Genomic DNA, 18,872 nt, shown 5'->3' with positions numbered 1-18,872 from the left:
ATTGTATAGAATTTTGAAAATATACCCAGTGATTTCTTGCTTGTCCTTTTTTGACAATGTTCATAAAATTCAGGATTATGATACCCTGTTTTTGAATTGAAAGTATAATTAGTTCATCACTATTAATATTTTTTTTTAAAAATTAGTAAGAAACAGTATCATTATTTATTATTAATGAGATGACGTTTATGAGTTTTTTTTCTGTCACTTTGTACGTTTTTTGATAACATATACTCGGGGTTTGTTTGTGTAACTAAAGAAAAAAAAGTGAATGCTTGTGTAAGTTTTTCCAAACTAATTTTAGAAAAAAAGTTAAATAATTTTTTAATAAATGAAAAAGTTATCCAATGTATAAACTAAAAAATTGATTTAAAAATTAAATGAAAAACTTCTACAAATCCATCTATACATAAATTTAATTTAATTTTTTAAAATATTTTTTTATTCTTTTCTCCTATAAATACATAAAAAAATTATGATAAGATAAAGACATCTGTAGGCCCCACCTTGGAGATTTTTTTAAAGATATTATGTTTTTTCATAGAGCACACGACCCAGATACAATAAATTTGTAAGAGTTGTTTAGATGATTTTTTTTATTAATAAAAATGACATTTTAATTTCAATTCCACTGAATCCTTTAAAATATAATCTCTTTAATTTCAAAAGATTGTGAAACTTATATAATATTACATCCAAGATAATGATGACGACCCTCCTTTGAATTTATTGCCAAAGCTGGCATTTCCATAAAATAGAAAGTAGCCCAGAAAGAACCAGACAAAAGTGCCAAAAATGTTAAGCAAAGATCAAATAGATGGCTTGTTCTTCCTGCACCCCCACATTTTTCTTCCTGCACCCCCACAATTTTCAATATTCCAACATTAACCTTGAGCAAAAATTTGAAAAGGGCAACGTTCAGCACTTCCACATTCACTGCTCATCTTCATCCTTGGGTTTCAAGTGTTGTGGAGGTTCTTCATAATTGTTGGAAGCAAGGCGGAGGAGTATACAACGTTGCCGAAGTGTTGTCTGGGTTATAGAGGTAAGAGTAAAGGTTTTTTTTAAGAAACACGGTGGTTATGGAAATTTCGGGATTACCGGATATCGGACTCCGGTAATACCTTCCGGATTCATGAATCCGGAATAAATGAAATAATGTGTTCCGGATGAGGGGGTGTTCCAGAAGTAAAATGCAATAATATGTTGTTCTCCGGATTTGTGAATCCGGAAGCTAAAATTTCATTACGGATGGGTTGATCCGGTACAGTATTTTATGTTATGGATTCATGAATCCGGAATGCTTTACTTGCATTATGGAGTTATGAATCCGGAATTGTATTTTGCATTATGTTTTTTTTGTGTTATGGATTCTTGAATCCGGAATAGTCTTTTTGAGTTATGGATTGTTGGATCCGGAATGATTTTTTTCACTTATGGATTCATGGATCCGGAATGCAATAACTTTGTTTTATTTTTTTTATTCGTAGAAGCATGGATAGTAGTGAAGAATTTGAACAACAATTATATGATGGTGTGAATGTGTGGGATGATGATGATATTGAGAATTCATTATCTAAATCGAAGGGATATGAATGTACAGATGCGTTTACTACAGATGAGGTAAAGTTAAGTTTGTAAAGTATTTTTAAGTTGTTTGTTAATTAGTAAATAATTTGTTATGATAACTTTTGTAGGTATTTCGTACTCGGGATGAGCTCCTAAAGTAGGTTAGAAAAGTTGCGTTTGACTTTGGTTTTTGTATTGTGATATTGAGATCGGATACTGCAACTGGCCAACGAGGAAGAAAAACATTTGTGTTATTAGGTTGTGAGAGAGGAGGTCAATACAGACGATATAAGAAGGATTTACAGGTTACTGAGAGTGGAACTAGGAAATGTGGTTGTCCTTTCAGATTACGAGGGTATCCAGTAAAGAGTGGTGAAGGGTGGATATTGAAATTAATTTGTGGGTCTCATAATCATGAGTTGACAAATACATTGGTTGGTCATCCATATGCTGGTAGGTTCACATGTAGTGAGAAGTCAATGCTTATGGACATGACAGACAGTTCGGTGAAGCCTAGAAATATTTTGCTGACAATGAAAGAGCATAATGAGAAAAATATGAGCACAATAAAGCAAGTTTATAATGCACGATATATGTACAAAAAATCAGTACGAGGTGATAGAACTGAAATGCAACAATTGATGATGTTACTTGAGCGTGATATGTATGTCCATTGGTCTAGGTTTGAAGAAGGGACGAATGTTGTGCAAGATTTATTTTGGACACACCCTGATTCAGTGAAGCTATTGAATGCCTTTAACATTGTATTGATGATGGACAGTACCTATAAAACTAATAGGTATAGGATGCCCTTGTTTGAAGTTGTTGGTGTAACCTCAACGGGAGTGACCTTCAGTGCTGCATTTATGTTACTCGCATCAGAACGTCATCATAACTTTGTATGGGCCCTTGAGAAGCTGAAAGGTTTGTTTTTGAGATTTGATTCATACCCGAAGGTTGTGGTTAGTGATAGAGATATTGCTCTAATGAATGCAATAAATGTTGTGTTTCCCGAAGCTGCTAATTTGTTATGTCGTTTTCACATTGATAAAAATGTTAAAGCTAAATGTAAAATGATTGTTCATCCAAAAAAGGCATGGGATCAAGTGATGGAATCTTGGGGAGCAATTGTTGATTGTGAAAATGTAGAGTCCTATGAACATCGTGTTGAGGCATTTAATGTTGTTTGTTCACCATGGCCTATATTTACTGAATATGTGATTAGTACTTGATTAAATCCACATAAAGAAAAGTTTGTTAAGGCTTGGACGGATAAAGTCATGCACTTAGGCAACACGACAAGTAACAGGGTTGAGTCTGCACATTGGAGTTTAAAGAGGATCCTTGAGACATCAATGGGGGACTTATGCTTTTGTTGGGAATCCATTAATAAGATGATCATCTTGCAACATAATGCAATTAAATCTTCATTTGAAAAGAGTTTGCATGTAGTGAGTCATGTCTTCAATGTAACAAGATATAAGAAATTGCTTGGCTTCGTATCGAAATATGCTTTGCAGTATATTGCAGAAGAGAGTGATCGAGTTCAATATGTTGGTTTAGATAAATCTCGTTGTGGGTGCACCATTAGATCTACTCATGGCCTTCCTTGTGCTTGTGAATTGGCTTCCTTTGGTGTGGGTAGCATACCATTGCAGTCAGTGCATCTCATTTGGACACGATTAAGCTTTTTAGATATTTCAAGTGATGATACTTCAGCAGAGTTGTCCATCCAACAAGAGTGGGCTGTCATCATGAATCGTTTCAAGGAGGTTGACATGGCTGGTAAGATTAACATCAAAGCCAAATTATGTGAGATTGCCTATCCAGATAACACATCTTTATGTCCACCAAGGGAGAAAGTCAAAACAAAAGGTGCACTAAAAGGGCGTCAGAGTAAATTTGGTAGATCAACGAAGCGAATTCCTTCTTACTTTGAACATGTTGATGCCATTCTTTCACAACATGATAGTTCATCTAGTTTGAAATGTAGCAAGGGATTTATTTCAGAGACTCCTCCGACCAAATCAATACCAATGCTACAACAATTTCCGGTGGAAATTCATCCTTACATTGTTGATATTGTTGATGTTAAGGCTGACGGTCATTGTGGCTATCGTGCGGTTGGTGCATTATTGGGTATGGGAGAGGAGTCATGGGCTATTGTACGCATGAACTTGCATAAAGAACTTTGTCAATGGCGTCAAGAATATATTGATTTGTTTGGCGGGGATGAACGATTTGAATTTTTGAAAAATTCACTTCTAGTTGACCACATGGTAATTGTATTCATTCTCAATGATGTTATTAATTGTAAAAAGGTGTATAAGTGGATTAACTTGTTACATTTTCTTCTGTTTGCAGATAAGTACAGATAAGTGGATGACAATACCAGATATGGGATACGTTATTGCAAATCGATATAATGTGATTGTTGTGTGTTTATCTCTTAAACAATCATTGACTATTTTTCCATTAAGATCCCAACCTCCAACAAATTTTAATCATCACCGCATCATCTGTATTGGACATGTTCATGGAAATCATTTTGTTCAGGTTTGTTAAACTTCATTATCAATGAATTTTAGGAATCATAGAAAAACATAATTAATGACATTGCTTACAATTTTTAACAGGTTCAGTTGCAAGAAGGTTGCCCGATTCCACCAACAGATATTTTATGGTCTACTCATTGTTATCCAATTGCCAAAACATGGTGTTCATATTATACTAGTCGGATGCAAATGTTTACACAAATTATGTCCATTAGACGACATTTATAGTTGTAATTGCATTTTAAATAAAGTTTGGATTAACTACCGGATTAACTAAAGTTTGGATTTTAAAACATAGTGCAGAATTGTGTTAGTCATTGTTCAAAAAAATCTTCTTTGAGCCAAGGAGATGAAAACCATTAGTGTAAGATTAACTATGCATCCTAAAACTGATCAGACCTTATAAATCAGCGTTACCAATTTACATTTTATTTTAATTTTACAAAGACAAAACAAAATATATATCCAAAAAATTGTAAGCAATCGTGTCATGTGGGTCCAGATCTAATTAATAAAAGTTTAACGATTTTCGGTACTGAAAATATAGAATATCAACATATACTATAGATATAATGTGTAAGTGAAGTGGGTGAAAACCCAGAATAGAAATACAAGAACAGTATCTCGAAGTGGTGGTGGAAACAAAAATCCATCAAAAGAGAAATCCCAATGAAAGAACACAAAAGAAATAAAACAAATTAAATAGTAATAATAAAAATCACAGCCTAAACCTGAATTTACAACTACTGCTCTGAATTCTAATAGTATAATATCCCAACTGTGATGGCAATGGCCACAATCAGAATCAGCAATATGCTTATCAACCAACAGAAAAACCTGCAGCAGCAGCTTCTTCTTTTCTTTGGTGTGACTCTACTTAAACTTCACCTAAATCCGAAACACTACCGGATTCCTAAATCCGGAACACTACCGGATTCCTAAATCCGGAATACTACCGGATCCTTACATCCGGGAAACTAATGGATCCACAAATTCGGTAAACTACCGGATCCCCAAATTCGAAAACTTACCGGATTCTGTGATTTGGAATGTGAAATAACATTTACGGAAACAACAATCCATGAAAAAAACGGATACCAAAGTCCGGAACACATGAATGTACCTTTATGAATGTGAGATGGATGAGATTTGGAAGAAGAAGCTATTGCAAGAGATTGCCACTGAAGAAGACCTCTGCTGTTGAAGAAGCCGGCCAGCCACCACGCACAAATGAGCATCATTTTAAGTTTTTAGGGTTTTATAACATCAAGGGTAATGTTGTAATTTCAAAAATTTTAAAGGGCAATTTTGTCTTTGCACAAGACTGTGGGGTGCAGGAAGAAAAATGTGGGGGTGCAGGAAGAAACACCCCAAATAGATTCTGTTTTGGAAAATTATGTTTAACAACCATAGAGTTGTATATAAGAATTGTTGTGATAGATTTAAAAATAGTATAAAAAATATTAAAATAATATTGTTGGTTGTAAAGTGAATGTAAAAAAACAAAAGTATATAAAAATCTTATTTGAACTATCAAAGTGTTAAAATTTCTAAAATAAATTTTATAATAATTTTCTTTCAAAAGTTTGTAGTCAAATAATTTTAACAATTTTTTTTCTCATTTTCAAACAAAGAAAGAAATGGATCTAAAAAATTTAAAATAAATTTTTCAACTTCTTGGCATAGTTATGTTATTGTGTTTAATGTTTCAGTTAATGTTTTTTTTTTGTGTGTTTGTTTTTCAATTTCGTTTTTTTTTATCTTATATATACACTACAAGAAAATCATGAAATAGAAACCAATTTTAGAGACTAAAAATAATTAGATGTTATAATGACTAAACTAGAGACCATTTTAGAGACTAAAATATTTTTGGTTTCTAAATTAGTTTCTATTATTCTGAAATGGTTTCTAAATTGATATTTAATTAGCAATCAAGGTTTTTGCTACCAAATTTAGAATCTAAATAATTGGTAACCTTGATAGTTAATTTAGAAACTATTTAATAATAATAAAAACTAATTTAGAAACCAATATTTTTTTAGTTTTTAAAATGATCTCTAATTTAGTCACTATTGCAACTAATTATTTTTTGTCTCTAAAATTAGTTTCTATTTTTAATGATTTTCTTGTAGTGATAAATCAAGATTTTACCATATTCTCTAAGATAAGATACAATTCAATTAAATCCATAACTTTGCTTGTTCCTCTCTTTTCTTCTTTGCACATTCTTTCTTTCATCATGAATGCTAACTGTTATCTTGTAGAAGTAAACTAAGAAATAAGAGTTTTATTACATATTTTTTATTTGTGTTTTTAGTGTTTCTTTTCTGCTTCTTGACCATTCCTGTTCCTTTTTTCTTCATCATGTATGAAGATTCAATACAAATCTCTTATGTACATAGTTTCTTATATTTTCACTCATTTGAAAATTCTGCCACATTCCTAGTTTTTCATTTGAATAACTTTCACTCATGTAGTAGGTCTATAATTACTGCGTTGAATGCTAAGAACAAGGTTGAATTTTTGGATGAGACTGTTGATGAATCTATGAAAGAAGATGTCTTTGATCAAGCCTAGAAACACTATAATGATATGGTGATTTCTTAGCTTGTGCATTTAGTTTCTCCCTCCATAAGCCAAAGCATTTTGTAGATGAGATATATAATGATTTGAAATCAAGATTTTTTTTCAAGGAAATCTCATAAGAATTTCATATTTGCAAATGAAAGTCTCATCCTTAAAACTGAGAGATCTCACTATTAAAGAATTCTTTACAAAATTGAAAGTTATATGGGATGAGCTTGGGAATTTTATACATGACCCTATATGCTCTTATGACACAAAATGACCATGTGGAGTGATTACTTTTGATTGCACAGATAAAAGTATTCCACCAATTGCTAAAATTTTCTCTGATGTAGCTCAATAGGAATGACAAATAGTTGACAACAATCTCATTATAGAATTGGAAACCAAGATTAATACATTAACCTCTATTGTTCCCTACATATAGGACGTTGTTATAGGAAACATGGTTTTCGTCAAGCCATGAAACAAGAACTTTAAGAATTCTTCAAATAGAAATATGTGTATACATTTGAAAAAAATGGCGAAGTATGCTACAAGAAGCATGATTTTTCTCCATACATAAATATTATAATGGAAAGAACAATGTTGTCAACCATTTTGATACTAAAGAAGATACAAAGACTAGAGTTGTTCAACATACTGCATTTGGAAACCAAAGTATACATGTATCATAATAACAAATACAAAGCCTTGATGTCTCTAATTCAACAGTTCAACCATGAAAATACTACTAGAATCATTTCCTCCAAAGCACAAAATATAAAACTATTGATTTTGGTGTTACATATAATGTTTCCTCTAATCTTGAAAATTTTCTTTCTTAGAAACAAATTTATCTTATAATTGTTAGATTTCCTAATGTAACTAAGGTTATTGTTACTCATATCGACATAGTTAAATTCAATGATGTTTTTTTTGCTAAAAGATGTTTATTCATTCTTTCTTTCACATATAATTTGATTTTTTTTTCTAAGTTGGTATCTTCCCTCAATTTTAAAGTTCTTTTCACATCCAATTCTTGTGTGACTAAAGATTTTAAAACCAAAGAGAAAATTGGTCTAGTTGATGAATAATATTATACAAAATATTCTCTAATATACTCGACTAGGTCACTTGTGAAAGATTAGTCATTCTGAAACATAAACATCCTTATATACAAAGTATAAAAAAAAAATGGTTGCAATACTTGTTATCTTGTCAAATAATTTTTTTAAATATTTTTTCTAGTTTTTCTCTTGCTTTTAAACCTTTTGATGTGATACATGTTGATATTTAGAGATCTTGTTCCAATATTTCTTTACATGGTCAAGTATATTTTCTTATTACTTTAGATAATTGTTCTCGTTTTACATGAATTTATCTTATGAATCACGAGTTTGAAACTCATACTCATCTTACAATTTTCATTATCCTTCTTAAAAACTAGTTTAAGAAACATATCAAAATTATAAGATTTGATTATGATCCCGAATTTTTCATGAAAGGTTTTTTAATTCTTGAGGGATTATTCATGAAACAATTTGTTTAAAAATCCTCGAACAAAATGAAATGTAAGAATAAATGTCACCCTATATTGAATGTTACTCGTTGTTTTAATCAAATATTTCCATATAATTATCATGTTATACTCTTAAATATATATTCATTTAATAAATCACACACCTACATTTCTCAAGTACTCTTCAGCTTCTTAAAACTTATATAATCTTAATAATATTCGTGTATTTGGATGTTTATTGTTAATAAAAATAAACTTTATACTTGTTCAACTCCTTTAGTTTTGTTTTTCTTGGTTTAAACGTAACACCAAATGATTATAAGGCATTCATGTTTAGTCCATGACAAGTTAATAGAGATTTGACATTTTCCAGAAGTCTACAAATAACATGATTCCATTTTGTTTATCTTAGGTTAAATTTACTTACGAGGATAACTTTTCGTTTTAACTATCAAAATAAATAAGAGTAAATTATATTAATTGTTCCTTTCTAATTGTAAAAACTACAATAATTAGACTCATTAGTATGTCTTGCAACTAATTTTTTTTTAATGTGAACCAACCTATTAAGGTTAATTATTCTGTTTTTGTTACTCTTGAGTATTGACACTATTACTAACTAGTTTTGAACTCTGGCAGTTGACTTTTGCAGTTTGAAACATAAAATAAAGAATTTAAATGAAATTAAAGAGTCTGCATTATTTAAGAAAACATAAATAAATATACACATTTTAAATTTGAAAAACCAAAACTGTAATTAAATATGATATTTTCTTTTCTTAATTTAAATTAAATTCCAACTTTCTGCCTCTTATGATGGAGTTTGGGTTCAGATAGAAAACTCCAACAAGGTCCATGACCAGGCAAAGCATAATTAAGAATGAAGTATTTCTTTCTGCACCTCTACAGTTTTCTTCCAGCACCCTTACATTCTTCAAAATATTCAAATTACTCTTGATATTTTTTGATGATTCTAAAATAGGAGATGTTGCATAAGTAAAAAGTGTTTTCAAAATAGGAAATCTAAAAAACAAAAGAATTATTCTATATTTTAAAACACATTTTTTTGACTTCTAAAACAATAAATCCAAAATTCATAAAATATATTTCAAAAAACATTTCAAAAAGAGTAATTTGAAAGTCATTTCTTAAAAGGAATAAAACATTCTTTAAAAAAAATATAGAGTACAAGAAAAAACATCCTTAAAAATGAGATTTGTTGGCAAATAAAGAGAAAAACATAGATACAATTTTAGAAAGAAAAATGATGTTTTTTCGTGTTTATTTTTCCATTTAACTCACTAGTCTAAACCAAATAGTATGAGGCACTTGCAGCAATGTTTGGAAAAGAGATTTTAACAAATCTCTCCATTACCTAGTGTCACATGAGTAACCAAAAACAACAAAAATACGTGAAATAGAAAATAAAGTTGATGACAAAAATGAAAAACAAACAAGTAATTATTAAAATGAAACCATTTTTTACAGCACTTATTGCTGCAACAATACCCTCCTTTTCAAGCGCAGTCTTGTCCTCAAGGTGTAAACTATTAGGAAACTGTTTGATCAACCATAATAGAACTCTCAAGTAGTATGCTCTATAGGTAAATTTCTTCCACTCAAACAATATCTTAGTAGCAAGAATACCCCTTTTAACCATTTTCCTATTCTCATCCAGAATAGCCTCTGGTTCACCTTTAGAAGGAACAAGTGAATATGGTTGTGGTGAAAGATTTTTAAGTACAAGATTGAGGATCTCTGCACATTTTCAACTTACACATTGTGTATGCCTGAATTAGGGGGAAGTTTCAATTGATTAGTTGTTGCTTCTATACAATCTATTGCACGAAAATCAGCTGAAAGTTTTGTTGTTGATGCATTTGATGTTTAAGGCTTGACTCACCTCAAAGCAAATCTTTTTTTCATCAATAGAAAAATTCATGTTATATAAGGAGCCTCCAACCTTGTACCACCTCCTGCTGTCACAATCATTGGAGTGATGGAGTCTCATTTACTCCCAAACTTCTTAACTAATTCCAAATCTAAGAAATTATGACTGCTAGTGCTTCCAACATTTTCTAGATATATGACCCGCACTGTTTCATAATTATGCACCCCTGTTAACTGTTAAAGCATTCATAGATAATTGAGGATCACTGAATTGAGTACTAACAGTATTAACTGACCCATTTTCTTCTGTAATCTCAGCTTCGCCATCCAAAAACTCTTCATCATCCCAAAATATTTACAAACCTTTAGCTCTTCTATCTGTCAATTAATGGATCAACAGTTTCTTTAATTTTTTGTCCAAACAAGGTCAATTCTTCCTTTACTATATAATGATTAAATAAAAAAGGATGTTTATTTCTATATCCAGTAAATTTCTAGAGTCATGATTTTTTTAGCATAGAGTTTCCAAAGTGTATTTTCTATATATTTCAAGACAAATTGCAGAAAACACTCAAAAGAATCATTATGCTGCAGAAAACACTCACGAAGAAGAGTTAAAAGCCAATTATAAAATAGAGTACATTATTCTGGAATGATAAAATTACACCAATCTATATGTTTTGTCACTGTTTTTATATAAAAATGTTCCTTTTATCTTTTGGATTCGGAATGTAATTTTACATTTTGCCTAATCCTAAGTGAAGCAGGGAAAACGATATTTTGTTTACAGATAGGATGCTGCATATTTTTCATTTATATTTAACAAAAATAATATATTTGATTCTTATATAATTTAAAAAGCTATATACTCAAGGGCCAATTACATTTCTTGGCCGGTCATTTAATGGTACTTGATTCCTTTGCTTTGAGAAAGGTGGTTAAATTTCAAAGGCAAGATTTCTCATTGGTCCCTGGTTGCATTTTCTGCTTCAAATCACTGTATCACAAATGACCAGATCTCAGATTCCCAATTCCCTCACCAGCCTCTCCCTTGACCAAAGAAAAAAAAAAAGCAATGAAGATGTTATTTGAAGAAACAAAAAAAGTTCTCCACTAAGCCATTACTTCAATAAAAATATGATGTTTTTTAATTTCTTATATTTCTATAAATTCGGTCACAAGGCCCACAAAATTATATGTTTTGATATTGTCAATTATTCCAGAATAATACCCCCGTCAAAAGAAGAAGAAAAAGAGAACAATACACCACAAAACCAAAACTCCACTTTTTTTTTTATCATTTATTTTGTTCATCTGTTAAAGAAGAACATAGAATGCAGTAGCTGAACGTTACAAACCTAAGCAATCTTCTTCCCACATATTAATAATTGCCAACTCCTAACTCTGTCAGAGTAATGATTGAAGTTCAGGCTCCATAGTATAATGATATTATATATGAAAATAAAAGTCAAACCAATTGGGCATGTTCCTCAACATAAACAGCTTGATTAACCCACAACAGAAGGGAACATGTGCACTTAACTTTTGAGAGACATTTATGCCAGCTTCTCGTTTTTGAGATTACTTTCCCGTATCCTCTCATGACCCAATGAGTTGACCAAACAAATGGTAATGATACTCCTAAACTTCAACATTTAGTATTGAGAAGTTGTGACACAGGGAGAGAGAGAGATACAAGTGAGAATGGAGGAGCTCAGCTAAAAATTCCATCATTTCTTGCACTAGAAGATTCTTAAAATGAATTGGCAGTTGTTTCTGATAACAGTGACACACTTGATTCAACAAAGCTTGATGATACTCTTCTTCTATTGCCATTATGTAAACTCTAGCAAGAACCAAAATTTGTACATCCAATTTGGCTTTGTAACAGAAAACACTTGAAAAAACAAAACAGTATTCTATAAGCTAAATCTAGAAACAAATTATCCAGACACTATAATCTCATTCTGTACACAAAATCCTGGAGCTGGAGCTTCTTTCTTCCCTAGAATTAGTGAACTGGCTATCACTTTCTATAGTATATGCTTGATAACCCGTTGGACTAGAGAGCTGACCAGAGCCACTACTGCTCACAGATCTCTCAATATCAAGCCTCCCAGCAACAAGAGGGATTGGTCGTTCAGGTATTGAGGGCACTGATTCATCAGACTCCATCATTTTAACAACCTGATCCATTGTTGGCCTAGCATACAACTGCGGGTGAGAGCAAAGTACAGCAATTAACACATACTTCTCAAGAACTTGTGTTGAACCAGGTTGTGGCATGCCATCTTCAATTACATCCAAAGCCTTTCCTGTTCTGACTAATGACCAAGCCCAATCAGTCAAAGCAGAAGGTTGACCATCATTGTTCATCTGAAGCGCCTTCCTCCCACTCAAAAGCTCAAGAAGCACAACCCCATAACTGAACACATCACTTCTCTCTGTCAACTGTCCATACAAAGCATATTCCGGAGCAACATACCCCATGGTTCCAGCCACCCTAGTGCTCATATGCGTCATCCCCTCGGGGTTAAACTTCGCCAGTCCAAAATCTGCAACCTTGGCTTCAAACTTATCATCCAAAAGTATATTACTTGCTTTAATATCCCTATGAATGATTGCAGGCTGAGCCCCGTAATGCAAATAAGCCAGCCCTCTAGCGGTGCCTAGAGCAATCTGCTGACGAATTGGCCAACTCAGTTTCACCCCATTGGAACCAAACAAATGGTCGTGGAGACTCCCGTTTTTCACCATATCACAAACAATAATCCTCTGGTAACCTTCTAAACGAGTAGTGACAGAACAATAACCTCTCAGGGCAACAAGGTTAACATGCCTCACGCTAGCAATAACCTCAACCTCATGAGAAAAGCTGGCATCACCAGCAGCCGAACAATTCTTGAACCTCTTAAACGCAACCTCACTCCCATCAGGAAGCAACCCTTTGTACACATTCCCGTAACCCCCTCTTCCAACTATGTTATCCCGGGAGAAATTCTTAGTAGCCTTCTTGATATCATCGAAAGTGAACCTGATCAAAGTGGTGCTCTGGTCCATGGAGTCCAACCCAGAAGCCAAACCGGTTTCCGCAATACGAATATCCCTATCCCGAGCCACGTTCTTATCAAACTTGCGATACGCCCAAAAGCAGAGAGCCAGCAAGGAGAAGACCAAGACACAGACAACAGAAACAAGCGCAAAAAGAAGCTTTCTTTTTTTGGCGGCGGAGGAATGGGAGGAGGGAAATTCGAGGGAGAAAAGGCACTTGGCGGTGCCGGGGTCGGAGGGGCCGAGGTAGTTGGCGAAGGCGGCGGCGTAGATAGAAGAGTAGTCAGTGCAGGTGGTGAGGTTGCCGACGGACTGTCCCAAGTGCGGGATAGCGGAGAGGGAGGAGGTGCAGAGGGCGCAGGGGGAGTTATTCTCGAGCGATTGGTTGCAGTTCTTCCCCACGGTCTGAAGCGTGGACTGGGGAACGAGGGCTTCGAAGTCTTGTTTGGTGGTGACGTTGACGCAGCCTTGGGAGATCCAGGAGGTTCGGTAGCCGCAGGAGGAGCGAATGTCGTAGGTGGGGTCGAAGCGGTTAACGTAGGACTGGAAGCTGTCCCAGCAGGAGTCGGAGGCGTTGGAGGGAGCGAGGAAGAAGCCACTGCGGCGGAGGTAGTCGGACTGGACGAGGCGGAGGGCCTCGGTGACGACCTGGCAGCGGGAGGAGTCGAAGGAGGAGGGCTTGGTGGTGCCGAGGACGGTGAAGTTGAGGGGACACGTGGCGGATAAGGAAGAGGATGGGAGAGAAAGGAAGCAGAAGAAGAGGAGGAGGATGAAGGGGTTGACAGGAGTCATGGAAATGGAGGGGTTGGTACGTTAGCGAGGTGGGAGTTGGAATGGGAAGAAAGGTAAGAGTAAGAGGAGTTGGTGTTTTATGTTTTTTGACCATGTTCCTCCTCATTCTTTACCCAACAATACTCAATACTCAATACTAATAGCAGACACTGACACAGGGTGGATGCTTCCGCGAACTCAACTCAAACTACTATTACTACTACTTCTTCTTCTTCTTCTTCTTCTTCTACTGCTTCTACCACCCACAATCATTGATCCTTCATCATGGATCGTCGATCCTTTCTCTTCACTGTTCATCGCTGTCCATTCCTAGCCTACTTTTTTTGTTCCTCTTCTTCCCTTTCAACTCTTTTTTCAACATCTAGAAGCCACTAACCAAAATTTTAATTGCCCACTGCCCCTGCATCAAATCTACACGTCACTACCACACCACACCAACATATTTTGCACAATCACCGCTTTCATCTTCTTTTATGTGCTTCTAATTAACAAATCATGAGGTCAATTTTAATATAACCTGTTCCCACAATTTCGACCTACCACAAGTTAAAGTGCCTTTACCAATATACCTGCTTAATTTTGTATCTCATCCACTCCTACTTGTCTCATTTTTCTTAAGAAACCACACATTTTTCATCCATCACTTAACTCAAACAAAACCAAAACCTTTTCTAGTTTCCCTTTTTTGCTAACACCACACATAATGGACAAACTTACATTACCAAACGCGGTCTTAATTCCTGGTGATGCTGACACTTCGGTTGCTGTTTTCTCGTACAATGTTTTATTTACCTCTTGTGTATCCTTTCAAATTTATCTTATCTTACATATGATTAAGTGCTAGTAAGATTCTCCTTCACATCCTTGTTCAATATTTAAAGATTCATAATCAATGCTTTTTTCAAGCAAAGAAGTTTCATAATGCGGAAAAATTCAGTTCACGGGATTGTGAAAAATCTAAAAATGTGCCCACCCGCCACATCAATGTAGGTTAACTTTTATACTTAGGTTAAGTCAGTCTCCCACAACATGGAAGGGATATTCAGGTAGACCAAGTTGTTTGTGAAAAAAAATGTTATTATATATAAAATAATTTTATATAATAATATTTGTGTTAGATTAAATTACTATTTATAATTACTTAAGTAAATCAATCTATTAGAATTATAAAACTTTATAAGTGACGTAAATTTTTGTTTCTATTAATTGATTAATTAATTAAAAAAGTGATTTATTTAATATATAAACATCAGTCACCTAATCTAAATCTGACGTAAAACACACCACAATAAGCCTTCGATAGTTCGTCTTATGTATATGTCCACTCGTTCACATTTCCAATTATACACGCAGCTTTTGCTTGGGATACGAAATTACCTTTTCTTCAATTAAATGAAAAGTAATACACAGGGAAAAAGAATAAAAAGAAGAAGATGATTTATATAAGAGTTTTTTTTTATAGTCATTTAAATTTTCTCTTGTTGACTTTCTCTTAGAATTGAGAAGAAAAGGTATTTGAGTGATCCCCGTTCTTTGCAAGGAGTTATCAATAAATATGCATATTTTTATAAATATATGTTATTCCCACTCTTTTCTATTTTTTTTACAACAATTCTATTTCATTTTATGCTTTTTTTTATTTGTAGTCACCTTTAATACCATATTCTTCTAGTAAAAATAAAATGCTTATAACGTTTTAAGTTTATGTGGTAACATGAATTAATGTATAATACATCAATTAACACACGATTTTGTTAGTATAAAAAAGCAATATCTATTGACATTAATTTCTAATATAAATGCATTATAATATTAGCTTGGACTAATAATATTTATCCAAATAGTTCGATTTCCATTAGATAATTATACTAATATGAATGTGGACCTGAGTGAATGTTGTAATTACAGATGAAGTTTAATAATCAAGAATAATAATGTCTTTTAAGTTACAAAATTATACATAAAATTAAAATAGTTTTTTTTAAACTATCATATCTTAAAACTCGTCCTCTAATTTTCATTAGTATTTTTTTAAAATATTTTATTTTATTTTTTCTGAAGTCACGAACTCAAGTCGAAGGTAAGTTTTTATTATCAGTGGATTAAGAACTCTCTTTTCTCCTTTTTCTACATGTCGTATAGAAACTCAGTGCATGTATGACGAAATGAGAAAAATAAATCTGTATGTTTAAATTTGTAGTGATGTGACTGTGCGTTAAGTTTTGATAGTTGATATCAACTTTGGTCGTTGTTCCAGTTTCATGTTTTCATACAAGTGAACACAAACATTCACACACAATAATCATCTTAACTAATTTATCTTATTCTCCGTTTGACTTTGGGTGAAGATTTGTAAGAGGAGGAGGGAGTGGATTAGAAAAGATATGAAAAGATATGAGGTTATTTGAATTGAGTAAAGTGAATTTGTGATGATAATTTATTGAAATTTGTGAGTGGTGTGATAGTTAAGAAATAATTTAAAAATTATTTTAAAAATGTAAAATGTAAATTTACAAATTTATTTTTGCTATTAAAAAATATTTTAATAAAAAAATATAATATAAAAATGTAAAAAAATTAAACATATAATAATAATAAAAATAAAAAGTAAAGTTATAAAATAAAAAATTAAACCATAAATATAATAATAAAGAAAAGTAAATACATTCAAAAAAATAAAAAATCGTAAACACAAAAAATAAATTAAATAATAAATACATATAAAAGAATATAAAAACATTTATTAAAAATAAAAATAGTAAATATGTAGAAAAAAATGTAAATACATTTTTAAAAATTAAAAACAGTAACCACACTTAATAAAAAAACTTTAAATACATTTAGAAAAAAAAATTAAGAACTTGCGTAACTAGAGAAGAAGAAGAAGAAAAAGCACTCTGATGAAGAAAAGCAAATATCCCGTGCAACCAGACCCAAGATCCAATTTGAAGAAATAAAAAACATAACATAATCGAACACTTTTTTCACACAAGGGACAATCGATTCTTGTTCTACCTTTAAAAGTCACAGAATCGATTCTCTCAAATCAACCTTCACTCGAAAATCAATTCTGCACTATTTGAAAAAAAAAATTGGAAAATCGATTTTGCACTATTTGAAAAAATGGAAAATCGATTATGCACCCTTTGAAAAAATGGAAAGCGATTATGCACCCTTTACAAAATTATGAAAATCGATTTTATACTTGAAAAATTAGGAAAATATGTAGGAACTAATTGAAGGAAATAAGAGAAGACAAAAAGGTTGTAGCAACTGATTGAACCTAATTGCACAAAATTGCAAAACTGATCTTATTCATTTTGATTCACTCAATCATATATATAATAATTACAATTACTGGAAACTATAAACTAGGAATACTAACAGGCCTGTTAATTGACCATTAATGCAATATAACGGTAAAATAGTTTAAGGATAATAAAATCTGAATTAATAATAATAAAATTTGAATTAATAACCAACATCCTCCCTTAATTTTGACTTGGAACAACCTTTCCAATTTAAGTCACGATATTGTTTTTCTCAATCGCCATCAATTCTTCATTCATAGCCTTTTGCCATTTGGGGTGTTGAATGACATCAGCAAGTCTCACAGGTTCCGATTGTGCAAGAAAAGCAAAGTGAACCAACTCTCCATTGTCATCAACTTCATCATCAAGATTTACTTCGCAATCTTGAAGATGTACAGGTTGTCGTTGTTGCCTTCTTGGTCGCTCCATCATAATTGCAATTGGAGTTGCAACTTCAGGTTGAATTACAACTTCAGGTTGAACTGCAGGTACTTCAAGAGTGACTCTATCTTCCACATCATCGTTCAAAAGGTAAATATCTCGTTTTTTCAAATCCATTTCAGTTGTTGCATTCCATTGCCATTCCTCATCTTCGACAAATGTAACATCACGACTAACAATCACCTTCTTTGTCATTGGATTGTACAATTTGTATCCCCCATGCTTATATCCAATGAAAATGGTCTTCACTGCCTTATCATCCAACTTTGATCTTGTTGCATTGGGAACATGAACATAAGTAATCGACCCAAATACCTTCAAGTGCTGCACATTGGGTTTGAATCCACTCCATACCTCAATCGGAGTTGTGTTAGGAACACTCCGAGTGGGTGATCTGTTTATCAAATATACCGCACATGTTACGGCCTCAGCCCAAAAATAATTTGGCATACCTTTCGCTTTAAGCATGCTCCTCGCCATGTCCATGATTGTTCTATTCTTTCTCTCAGCAACTCCGTTGTGTTGAGGTGTGTAGGGGCAAGTTATGTTATGTTGCAACCCAAGTTCTTCACAGTGTCTCTTGAATTCATTAGACTTGTACTCATCTCCTCCATCACTACGCACCATCTTAATTTGTCTTGTCACTCTCTCTTTCAACAAATGCTTTAAATATTTTAAAGCAGTGGAATACCTCATCCTTGCTTTTCAATACATAAATCCAGGTTTTCCTTGAAAAATCATCAATAAAGGTTAAAAAATACTTATTACCTCCAACTGATGATATGTTCATCAGGCCACAAACATCTGTATGAACAAGCTCCAAAGGAAATTTTGCACACCAAGGCTCCTTAACAAATGGTGTCCTATTATTCTTTCCAAAAATGCAAGCCTCACACAATTGATCAGGGTGATGAATATGGGGTAAACCATTCACTAAATTTCTTTTGGAAAGATTTTCCAAACTCTGAAAATTTAAGTGCCCAAAGCGTAAATGCCATAACCACGATTCATTATTCACTATTGCATTCAAGCACTTGAAATCACCCATTTGAATTTCTATTGGAAACATGCGGTTTTTTGATAAAAAGGTTTTAAGAATCAAATTACTTTTTTTTTATCAAAAATTGATAATTTATTTTCAACTATGTGCATCTCATAACCCTTCTCAGCCAG

At 32.9% G+C, this 18,872-nt stretch overlaps 1 protein-coding gene and 1 pseudogene across 1 annotated transcript; one reads left to right on the top strand and one right to left on the bottom strand.

The window, feature by feature from the left end:
* The first annotated feature begins 1,494 nt into the window (after positions 1–1,494).
* LOC137839010 (uncharacterized) lies at positions 1,495–4,356 on the top strand (annotated as a pseudogene).
* A 7,462-nt stretch (positions 4,357–11,818) lies between these two features.
* LOC137829675 (putative LRR receptor-like serine/threonine-protein kinase RKF3) lies at positions 11,819–14,729 on the bottom strand. Its single transcript, XM_068636540.2, has one exon. It carries the CDS (start codon positions 13,945–13,947, stop codon positions 12,067–12,069), a length of 1,881 nt encoding a protein of 626 aa, XP_068492641.2. The 5' UTR covers positions 13,948–14,729; the 3' UTR covers positions 11,819–12,066.
* Between the last annotated feature and the right edge of the window lie 4,143 nt (positions 14,730–18,872).

This window comes from Phaseolus vulgaris, chromosome 7 (assembly GCF_051622355.1).
Source record: "Phaseolus vulgaris cultivar YP4 chromosome 7, ASM5162235v1, whole genome shotgun sequence".
NCBI classification, from domain to species: domain Eukaryota; kingdom Viridiplantae; phylum Streptophyta; class Magnoliopsida; order Fabales; family Fabaceae; genus Phaseolus; species Phaseolus vulgaris.
Note: the sequence above shows the minus strand (reverse complement) of the source record. Positions and strands in the feature narration are given on the sequence as shown.

What these genes read in the sequence shown, in the direction of transcription:
- LOC137829675 (XM_068636540.2), bottom strand. Translation starts at nt 13,947, where the DNA reads ATGACTCCTGTCAACCCCTTCATCCTCCTCCTCTTCTTCTGCTTCCTT.